At 41.4% G+C, this 12064-nt stretch overlaps 1 protein-coding gene across 1 annotated transcript in view; it reads right to left on the bottom strand.

The window, feature by feature from the left end:
* Positions 1-11481, bottom strand: part of glis3 (GLIS family zinc finger 3) — a 716605-nt gene extending 705124 nt beyond the window's left edge. The window contains exon 1 of the mRNA XM_038804655.1: positions 11088-11481. Within this exon, the coding sequence (XP_038660583.1) occupies positions 11088-11481 (394 nt within the window). The remainder of the gene's footprint in view (positions 1-11087) is intronic.
* Positions 11482-12064: the final 583 nt, after the last annotated feature.

The following is a 12064-nucleotide window of genomic DNA, read 5'->3' as shown; positions in this document are numbered from 1 at the left end:
ATCTCCTTCTTTCGTGCGTATGTGTAAATATAGTTGCAAAAATGATTCCGGGGTTTGAAAGTATGAATAAACAACACTTATATAACTCTGAAGAGAGTTTACTGTGAGTCATATTAAAATTGACATGATAAACAGAGGGTTTGGGGAAACACACAAAAAAATTAACACCAATACTTACAGACGATGAGAAAAATAAAGGAGTTCAGTTTGCCTCTCTCCCCTGCCTGTAACACTTTCCAGAGAAAAAGGGAGAACTAAAAAAAATTCTCGTGGTAATCGATGAATAAGGTTTACTTATTAGGTGATATTTCTGTACGCAATGCACCAACTGCAAAACACACTTCCACAACTTATAACCATCTGGCACCACAATTGTGTAAAAGCTCCAAGTACTGGGGGGGCGAACATAATTCTATTCCAATAGGTTGAACTGTTACAACTTCTATGCCACACTAAAAAGTAAGATTATCTTTGCCCAGGCTGGTCTTTTTTATTTTAAACGGACACATTTCTCTATTCTTCAACATATCTAAAATAACAGAAACCCGTAGCTGAGCCCAGTTTACACTTGTGCTGTTGACTTTGAGAAACACTTTTCAGTGGTCATAATCTGGCTTTGACTTTGTTGACCTGCAATTTGGAGTCAGATAAAGTTGGATTGAACCAAAAATCAGAATACTTTCCACAGTTTGTTTTGTCCTAATAGCTAAACTACACGACATTGTGTACACAACTTCTGTGCATGATTGAAAACTGCATAATGTCGATAAAAACAAAAGTCTGCAATCCATTTATATTAAGTACATTCTTCAAAAAATGACATAATGTGCCCATGTATATTCTAATGTACTATTTCCTCGTCCCTTATTATATTTTAACAAGCCACAACCCCTGAACAAAAAGACTGCTCATAGTGGTTTCTCTAATAGAAACCAGATTAAACTGCAATCTCTCACTCTAAAATAGGCTTGTTACAATGCTTCTTGTCTCCCTTCCCAAGAGTATTTTGCACTGGTCTTGCATACATTAGTCCTGATTGATCTGCATGTCACTTGGATAAGGATTCTAGCAATTCTAGCCATGTGATTTGTTTAGCGCAGGTGCAGGAAGAAAAGATTACAAAAGATTAAAGAGATATGTCACCAACAATACTTGGTATTTTTTCGACTAAACTGTCTTAAAGCTCTGGATCATGCTATAATTACTTCTTGGGACGAGTGCCAGAAGTGCACATTTACAGTTCACAGAGGCCAAGGTTGAGTAAATCTATCATATTTAATTAGCTAATGCTTCACACGGTCTCTAGGGCTAACCAATTAAGCACGATTCAAAGTATCAGACAAAAAGACAATCGCTCAAAATATCTGCGGTGATGTGTTGAGATGCATCTATTTTGGACCTCCACCACTTAGCCCTTCCCCCACCCCTGATGGATTATGCATCCCAGACAAAACATGCAGGTAAAACTTGTAAAGAAAACATTGGCTTGCCAAATTGAAAGTCAATGTGGGCCCCACACCTGGTCTTGGGTCAGCCAGTATATCTGGTCATAACTAGGCATACCTGCACTGACAATATACTGATCTCAAAGGTCTGGAGTATAGGAATTCAAATATTCAAAGGTGCTGGGCTATATTTTCCTCTTGGGAGCATGTTTTGCGAGTTGGGCCTTTTCGCAGCTTGTGAACCGCTCTCCCGACACATATGTGACTTTGCTCGAGATGTTGGTTTTTTTCCCAGCGGGTTTTGGGTTTCAGGGCCAGTTTGTAAACTAGTTGGGAGGAATGTGCGTTCGAATGCAGTTTGGTGATAAGGTCCACCTCAGTTCTCAGTTAATCTCCAATCCAATAAAACAACTATATATCATTCATATGAGAGACAAAATCCAACATTTTTAATTCATTTACGGGATGTGGGCACCACTGGCTCGGCCAGTATTTATTGCCTGACGCTAGTTGCCCTTGAAAAGGTGGTGGTGAGGTGCCTTCTTGAGCTGCCATTGTCCCTGTGATGTATGTACACCCACAGTGCTCTTAGGGAGAGAATTTCAGGATTTTGACCCAGCAACAGTGAAGGAACAGTGATATATTTCCAAGTCAGGATGTTGAATGACTTGAAAGGAACTTCCAGGTGGTGGCGTTCCTAGTACTGCTGCTCTTGTCCTTCAAGATTGTAATGGATGTGGGTTTGGAAGGGGCTGCCTAAGGAACCTTTCTGAGGTTCTGCAGTGCATTTTGCATTTGGTACACACGGTTGCCACTGTTCATCAGCGGTGGAGGGAGTGAATGTTTCTGAAAGATGTAGCAATCAAGTGGCCTGTTTTGACCTGGGTGGCATCAAGCTTCTTGAGTGATGTTGCATCCATCCAGGCAAGTGGAGAGTATTCCGTTACACTCCTGACTTTCCTTGTCAATGATGGACAGGCTTTGGGGAGCCAGGAGGTGACTTATTCACTGCAGGATTCCTAGTCTTTGACCTGCTCTGGTAGCCATAGTGTTTATATGGCTAATCCAGTTCAGTTTCTGGTCAATGATAACTCCCAGGATGTTGATAGTGGGGGATTCAGCAATGGTAATGCCATTGAATGTCAAGGGGCGATGGTTAAATCCTCTCTTGTTAGAGATGGTCATTGTCTGGCACTTGTGTAGCATGAATGTTACTTGCCATGTCAGCCCAACACTGGATATTGTCCAGGTCTTTTTGCATTTGGACATGGATTGCTTCAGTATCTGAGTATTCAGGAATGGTACTGGACATGGTGGAGTCACCTACATTCATCCCCACTTCTGACTTTATGATGGAAAGTAGGTCATTGATGAATCAGCTGAAGATGGATGGGCCTAGGACATTGTCCTAAGGAACTCCTGCAGTGATATCCTGGAGTTGAGATGATTGATCTCAAACCACCACCACCATCTACCTTTGTGCCAGGTATGACTCCAACTAATGGAGGGTTTTCCCTGTGATTCCCATTGACTCCAGTTTTTCTAGAGCTCCTTCACGTCACACTCGGTCAAATGCTGCCTTGATGTCAAGGGCAATCACTCTCACCTCAAATCTGGCTTTCAGCTCTTTTAACTTAATTGAGTATGAAATTAAACAGAAAATTCTGGATGCACTCAGGAGATCAGACAGCATCTGTGGATGAAGCAAAGTTAACATTGCTTTATCCTTCATTGGGAGGAGAAGATGTCGCAGGTGGACAGAAGGAGAAACCAATCAAGGGAAAAGGTGAGGGAAAAGAACAGTGGAAGAGAAAAGAAAAGAAACGCTTTATAGTGATTAGACGGATAACAGATGATTGAGAAAAGGAAGCATAAGACAAACTGATAAGAGAAATGAGACATATGCGAGACCCAGAGGCTGACTGAATGGTTAAAGCACAATAGCAGAACTGAACAAGCTGGGGGAAATTAATAAAAGTGGAACAGACTCTAGTGAACAGGGCTGGTTGAAATTTCAGTGAAACTGGTTGAAATATTCCACTGATATTCACAAGCTATATAATCTCATCCTTGGATACACGTTAAACATTTGTGCTTATGAAAACTGATCACTGTAGTAACAGCTGTGTGTCTATTCACTTATTGCCAAGGTACAACATGCAATGGAGATCAGTAGTAAACAGGGGTAAATATTCTAAATCACTTTTCAATCCCATTATATACTAGTGGTAGATGCATTGTGACTCTATCATCTTCCATTACACAAATCCGTGAAATAATTTTTTTTTAATATAAATTTAGAGTACCCAATTCATTTTTTCCACTTCAGGGGCAATTTAGCATGTTCAATCCACCTACCTTGCACATCTTTGGGTTGTGGGGGTGAAGCCCACGCAAACACGGGGAGAATGTGCAAACTCCACACGGACAGTGACCCAGAGTCAGGATCGAACCTGGGACCTCGGCGCCGTGAGACTGCAGTGCTACCACTGCGGCACCGTGCTGCCCGATTCGTGAAATAATTTAAGTATATCCTTAATTTTGAAGTCTGTTTATCTATGGAGTCTTTAGTATTCTTTTTATTCATTCCAACAACAATAATTGACATTTATATAGCACCTTTAACATAATAAACCATTCCAAGGTGCTTCATATGAATATTATAAAACAAGATATGACACCAAAACACATAAAGAGATATTAGGTCAGATGACAAACGTTTGGTCAAAGAGATGTGTCTGAAAGGAGGAGAGTGAGGTACAGATGCAGAGATGTGTAGGGAGGGAATTCCAGGACTTAGGACAGAGGCAATTGCAGGCAGAGCCATCAATAGTTTAATGATTAAAATTGAGAATGCTCAAGAGGCCAGAATTAGGAAGCACGATATCTCAGAGGATTGTGGGGCCAGAGGAGATTACTGAGTTAGGGAGGGATGGCGCCACGGAGAGATCGGAAAACAATGATGAGAATTTTAAAATTGAGATGTTGCTTGACTGGTGCCAATGTAGGTCAGCAAAGACAGGTAGTGTAGTAAATTCTGAACCGAAATTCATAACAAGATGCTTTTTCCCCAATTACAGCTAAGCAATATTCATGGTTAAGAAAATAGGTTAAGGTAGAGCCATGCCCGAAAGTGGCGGTCTTCGGGGTCTCGGACCAGCCAGATCTATTTCTGGGGAGGAGGGCAGACGCCCTTGCCTTTGCCTCCCTGATCACTCGCCGTAGAATCCTGTTTGGCTGGAGGTCAGCAGCACCACCCAGAGCTGCAGACTGGCTGTCCGACCTCTCGGAATCTCTCCAAATGGAGAAAATCTAATTCGCCATCCGAGGGTCAGATGACGGCTTCCACAGAACGTGGGAGCCATCTACGCGACTGTTCCGGGACCTGTTTGTGGCCAACAAACAAAAGGAAGAATAGCCAGGTAGCCAAGAATCAGGGGAAAGTAGTCAAGAATCAGGGGAAAGTAGCCAAGGCATGAAAGGGAGAGATAGACCAGGAGGGAGGGAAGAGACAGTTAAACCTGAGGAAAGAAAGGTGAACCGTGGACGGGGGGGGGGGGGGAACAAGAGAGGAGAACCAGCGAGGGGGGGGAGGGGGGAGGGGGGGGCAGGGAAATGGGAGCCGGAAGGAAGGCACGGGATACCAAAACGAGCATGACATCTCCAGGAGCGGGGAACAAGGAAAATAAAGATGGAGGACGGGAGGAGCAGCAGAAGCGGAGGCGAGCGCGAGACGGCAGTGAGATCCATCCGGGAGAAGCAGGCGACAACAACGCGAAACACAGCCAAGAATCACACACTGTAATTATCTCCCTGGCACCCAAATGTATATTTGCCTCCCCAATCCCCACCCCACCCCCCTTCCCCTGCAAACAGTCACCTACTTACAAGTTGTAAATAATTTTGCCAGGTGTACAGAGCTGCCACTGTCGAGCTGGTGGACAATACCCTACCAGTTATTCTATTTTATTTTTTATTGTTTTTTTTTACTATGTACTATTTTCTTCTCTTTGGTATGTTTGGGTGTGCCCTTCTCTTCTATATATGTGTATATATATCGGCTAAATTGCTGGCTTTTAAAGCAGACCAAGCAGGCCAGCAGCACGGTTCGATTCCCGTACCAGCCTCCACGGACAGGCGCCGAAATGTGGCGACTAGGGGCTTTTCACAGTAACTTCATTGAAGCCTACTCGTGACAATAAGCTATTTTCATTTCATTTTCATATATATATATATATATGTATATGTTTCTTATCCTGTGTACATAACGGTAATTATACCTTGTTCAAAAACCCAATAAAAAAACATTTATAAAGAAAAAGAAAATAGGTTATCCCATCCCCATTATTTGCATAAAATGCAATTAAATCTCTTAATTTCTCCTCCCACCTTAAACAAAAACACAAGTCAGGGTGGGAGACTGATCGGCAAAATTATAGGCATCCCTGAACTCTGAAATGAAAGGGAGGGATGAGAATGAGCATCAAAACCTTGCACTTGTAGGACATTGGTGAGGGGGTGAGTGGAGGGGGACTTAGGTGGGAGGCAGAGGGGGTTATGTCGATGATGGCGGCACAGGGAGGGAAGTGAAGTGGAGAAATAAAAGGCAGATGTGATTATATTTTGTGTATTGCGAGGAGGCAGAGTAAAATTTGAAGTGCATTGTGTCCACTCATCATTCACCAATGACTAATGATACAGTGAGTTCCAGTTTTTAATTGACTCATTGTTAGTCGTTTTGCTTTAACATCAGTCAATTAAGGGGACCCACATTCTCATATAGAGTTGCGAGTTTTGTTTAAAGTTGTTTCACTCCGGGTTTGGCGTTGTGACCCAATCAGTGATATTTGGAAGTAACCTCTACCACTTCCCAATTCTCACCACATCCAGTTTATCTCTGCTGTTCTCTTTTCCTCTCTTTTGCTTCTGGTCCTCCAATTCAAAGCCTTTGCCACTTCATAACCCTCCCCCTCAATGCCACTCAAGCTCAATGACTTACTTTCTGCAAGTTGAAGGTGCATCTCACCATACATCTCCGGAATACTCTCCACTTCTCTGGATGAGTGCAGCTATAAGAACACTCAAGAAGCTTGACACCATCCAGGACAAGGAAGCCCTCCACCTTAAACATGCACTCCTGCCACCACCGACGTACAATGGCAGTAGCGTGTACGATCTACAAGATGCACTGCAGCAACTCACCAAGGCTCCTTCGACAGCTCTTCCAACCCACAACCTTTACCATCTAGAAGGACAAGGTTAGCAGATACGAAAGGGAAAATGCTGGAAAATCTCCGTAAGTCTGGCAGCATCTGTAGGGAGAGAAAAGAGCTAACATTTTGAGTCCGATGACTTTTTGTCAAAGCTCTGACAAAGAGTCATCGGACTCGAAACGTTAGCTCTTTTCTCTCCCTACAGATGCTGCCAGACTTGCTGAGATTTTCCAGCATTTTCCCTTTCGTTTCAGATTCCAGCATCCGCAGTATTTTGCTTTTCTCCAAGGTTAGCAGATGTTGGGAACACCAACACCTGCAAGTTTCCCTCAAAGCCACACGCCATCCTGACTTAGAACTGTATCGCTGTTCCTTCGCTGTCATGGAGTCAAAATTCTGGAACTCCCTCCCTAACAATGGTGTGGGTGTTCCTGAGAAACACAGACCGCAGCAGTTCTTTAGGGCAAATAGGAATGGGCAATAATGCTGGCCAAGCCAGCAAAATGCACATCTATGAACGAAAAGAAAAATATAGATAATTGTATGAATCTGGTGCTGCTGATACCGTGGAGTTCTCAGCCAATCAGATTGGTGAACAGCTGCGTACGGTGGGACTGTCTCCCAGATGGGAGAAGTCTCACCCTGGGCCAGTTAACCAAGTGCGGAATAGCAGCAGGACAGCCAGCTTTTTAATGGCCGGCCTTCCAATCATTTGCTTATTTGCTAGGGGGAGGGAGGGGGGCAAGGGCGGTAGCAGGGAACATGGTGCCCCTTAAAATCCAGGCCATGTTTTTTAGATACGGACCAGCACAAAATTAACACAATAATTCAGGAGTCAAGTTGAAATAGATTTTTGAGTGCATGGCATGGTGCAAGAACTCTGTACAAATTTGTTTTTGTTTGCATGATGTGTGGTATAACTCCAGTTCAGTATGGGACCAACATTTAAAAATAGAATCATAGAATTTACAGTGCAGAAGGAGGCCCTTCGGCCCATCAAGTCTGCACTGGCCCTTGGAAAGAGCACCCTACCTAAGCCCACAACTCTACCCTATCCCTACCCCTCCAGCCTATCCCCGTAAACCCACCTAATCTTTTTTGGACACTAAGGGCAATTTAGCATAGCCAATCCACCTAACATGCACATCTTTGGACTAAATACTAAGGTAATCCAAATGAATTATATTTTTTAAATGTATTTGCATAGATTAATAATGCTTCCTGCTGGTCCGGGATGACAATGGATCCTAGATAAAATGGCAACAATACAGGAATGGCAGTAAGCCAATCAGCTCTACTTTCAACTCCATCACTGGTCTGTTTCTATCAAGTGGAGGGGGTTGAAATCTCCCTCACTGTTTCACAGTGTTAACACTTCACTTCCTGCCACCCTCCCTCCCCCAGCCCACCCTAAAAAACTGCAACGTAACTTTGCCACATTACCTTTCAGAAAATACAGGGGGTCATGTACAGCATCCATCTGGCCATCTTGCAGCCTTTCCTGTATATCAGTAACCTAACATGCCTCATGCAGTTGGAATGTGTTGGCAAGATTCTCCGTGTGACGCACTTTGGGTTTCAGTCCAATAGTTCCAAGTATAACTTATGCACTCTGTGCCATGTTGCTTTATGACCACAATGCTAACCATTCAAAGGACTGCAAAATCGTCTGACAACTTGGGAATGTGAACAGTTAAAGAGTACCACAGTTTTGATAACATATTTAGTGACATGTTTATTTCAGACACACATATGCCTTATTTTGGCATCTTCCTCCTTTCTGCCATACTTGTAACCAGGTCCACTTGATACTGCAGAAAGCAGTTAGCTATCTCTTGTCAGGTTTTTGGAAAAGTAAGGGCTTTTAGTGCTCTCTTTAGTAATGCCCCCATATTTTCAGGATACTTCCTTTGATGAGAAAGTGTAAATCTTTAAATCTTCTCCTGTTAAATGCAAATGGAATTTACAGAATGTACTTACTTCAAAATTATTCTTTGAATTGATACATTTTAGTTATGGACCTTTAGGAAAAATCTTAACACTTCAGCTGCACTTTGCTCAACATTGCTTTGGCAACCTACTGGAGGTCGCTTTGAAATAATATCTCAACATCTTACAAATTATTTCAGAGCTAAGCACAGTATTTTTGAGTGCAGAATGCAAAGTGATTTAAAGTACTGAAATATGTTAAAATTTCAGTATCCTTACAATGCAAAATGCCTTAATCCACTGTGTTCAAAACCCTATGTACTTCCACTTTTTAAACACCGGGGGAAATATTTTCTTTCCTTTTTTAAAATAAATTTAGACTATCCAATTTTTTTCCAATTAAGGGTCAATTTAGCGTGGCCAATCCACATCTTTGGCTTGTGGGGGCGAAACCCACGCAAACACTGGGAAAATGTGCAAACTCCACACGGATAGTGACCTAGAGCCGGGATCGAACCTGGGACCTCAGCGCCATGAGGCTGCAGCACTATCCACTGCGCCACCATGCTGCCCAGTTTCTTTCTGTCTGTGTACTCAACCAAGTTCTATAGTCTGTCTGTTAGCTGCAATTTCATTTTAACTAACAAATCAATGAGTGAAATTATGGGGGAAAGTACAAGAATCTTTTCATCATTTTACTGCTGTTGCATTCTAAAATCTCACTTCTGTGCGCACAAATGCTTGGGGTTAAAACGCGGGAGCTTGTCATTTCCAGCTAGGAATCAAATTAAACATCCAATATGACAGCAATATCAAACCATTTTTGTTCAATAGAACCAGCAGTGTCCCACTATAGCAACTGGTTGCCTTAGAAGCACTCATTATGATATTTATGCTTTCATTTCTATGGCATTGGTAAAGCCTAATTGGCTTGGAAAATGCCAAACATTTCTCTCGCTCAATTGACTTTATTTGCAATAAAGTAGCAGTTCCTTTTAGCATCCAAAATTCATACAACTTTGTTCTAAACTATCAAACGTGCAAGAACTTAATCATGTGATGTGTCAGAATACAAGTTCCTATGCAAGTTCCTGTTCCAATTCAACCAATAAATTAGAGATACAGTATTGGGCTCATCCTAACAATTGTGAAGACTCAGAAGAGATAAGACTCTGGTCATTTTGGCATTAGTGGGAATTCAAACATATAATGTAATTTAAAGAGTGTACTTTAACCTCTCAGAAATCTGGATTATACAGCATTAAGAATGGAAACTGATGTAATGAATTGGGTGAAAGACCAGTGAAGAAGGACTATCATGTTGAAACTAACTCATGCCATTCTTAAACAGTCACTTAATTTCAAAGCAGCAAAGCATTGGTGAGAAGCCAGCAAAACCTGCAAGGACTGCTGGTGTATCTAAATCATCTCAGTGCACCATATACTGTCAAAACATTGAATTCTGAAGTGCATAGCTTGCAATGTACTCCCCCCTCCCTACCTCACCAGCCATAATCATGTTCTGATTATTCTAAAAGAACATCTAGTGGGTACTTATGTGTAAAACAATGATTTCCTGTTTAGCTTATTTGTGAGACATACTGTCAGCTACAGAATGAATGATCATTGTGCAAAAATGCTAACTTTGAGATCTCAAATCAACATTTATCACAGTGGGAGTGGATTTAAATAAAGAGTAAAAAGCATCAAAAATAACCAAGGAATTGAGGTGATGTTATAATGGGTAACTGTTTATAGCCACCATTATAACTCCAAGATGTAATTACTACCCTGGAAGTATTCTCACATTTTCTTTATTTCATAATATATACTGAGGGAATTTTATTCCACTGATTTTGTTGGTGCCTAGTGTCATGGCAGACTGCAACAAGCAGGATATTCCACGCAGTTAATACGTTATGATGTATATTGAATGATTAATAATCATGATATAATCAGAGTGAGTCATCACATTGTAATTTGCAGTTCAATTCCTAAGAATAATAAATCACTATGTATTATTATAAAACATCACAGTTAGAAGTGCTGGTTATTGATTCACTGAATGTACTGTAGGAGTCCTGTGCTACAGTTACCAAGCAAAAGGTTAAAAAAAGCTGGCAGTAATAGATTAGCAAGGGTCACTTACTATTTAACCAAGCATATTTCAACTTGCTGGCTGTATGCTGACATCACCACAAACATGCAAAGGCATGCTTATGGCAATGGATCAGGACAGGTCAGTTAATTACTAATCAACCATCCATTTTTTCAAATACCCTTTACCCAATGAACAAAATAAGATGCTGTTCAGGAAAATAATGTTGCATTATGCATTAAAAAAAGATTCATTGTTTACGGACATAAATTCTAATCTTAGCTGAGAAGCACACCAGTAGTTCAAGAATTCATCAGCTGAATTCACCTGTATAGATTAATACACATCTGGATGTTCAAGTAAAAACAAAAAAAAGTTCATTTCAGTTAATGAAAGCCATACCTTTTATAGTGCTGTTCGAAAAAATGCCTCCAAAATCCATGTGTTTTGGTTTTGAGGAGAGGGCTGTTGAATACCCGAGTGGCTGGGGTACTTGAAAAGTATGTTTTGTTACCACGTGCCTTCTCGGACTTAAAGCAGGTAGATGGATGGCATTGTCGGGCATGGTGGTGTTTTGGGGTGTCACTGGAGAATGCTGGCAGCCATTCAGAAACAGTTTTGTGTGCATGTTGTTTGCCAGCATTCCAGTAGCGGGACTTGGTGTTGCGCTGTTTGAAGACGGGCATGGTGTTTCTGTCTGAATTATGATGGGGGGGATCTGTTGTCCATTGATCAAGGCTGGCCCCTGAGGAGTACCTGTTCCCCTGTGGTTAATATTACAGGGTCTTCCATTCATGTTTAAGACGATTCGTCGGCAATAAAAAAAACGCTTAAATTATCCGCAATCGTGTCAATCCAACGAGAGTTAATGACAGTTCACTACATTATCCAAACCATGTCAGAGAATATCCTGTGAAAAGAACAGATACAATATAAATGCAAATTTACTAAATACAATACCGGGGTATTTATTGTCTGGTCAAATACATTGATGGCTGTTTCATCGAATAATCATTGCTGTAATGTTTTGATGCTATACCTTTGCCTTTTTGGTTCTGAAAATGTCATAGAGCCCGTGTTAAATAATTTTATTTGCTTTTGTAACGGGAATTAAGGTGAATAGCTGGAGTAACGGTGTACGAACCCGGACTGCAATAAGTACTGTCAACGAAATGACAACATCGTGAACATCAATCTAACGCAAATTATTTGTATAATGATTACTTTTTTGATCACAGTGTGTGGGTCAATTAATTTTTTCCAGTTTTTATACATAGTAATAAAAAAAACCAATCAATGGTCAGATCGTCGTCTTCTTATTTTCCAGGCTTGGTAACATTGATATATAATATCGAGCCGAATAGTGTGAACCTCTGTAT

The sequence above is a fragment of the Scyliorhinus canicula genome, chromosome 8, assembly GCF_902713615.1.
Source record: "Scyliorhinus canicula chromosome 8, sScyCan1.1, whole genome shotgun sequence".
Classification (NCBI taxonomy): domain Eukaryota; kingdom Metazoa; phylum Chordata; class Chondrichthyes; order Carcharhiniformes; family Scyliorhinidae; genus Scyliorhinus; species Scyliorhinus canicula.
The sequence above is the reverse complement of the archived record's forward strand: the minus strand, read 5'-3'. Positions and strand labels throughout refer to the sequence as shown.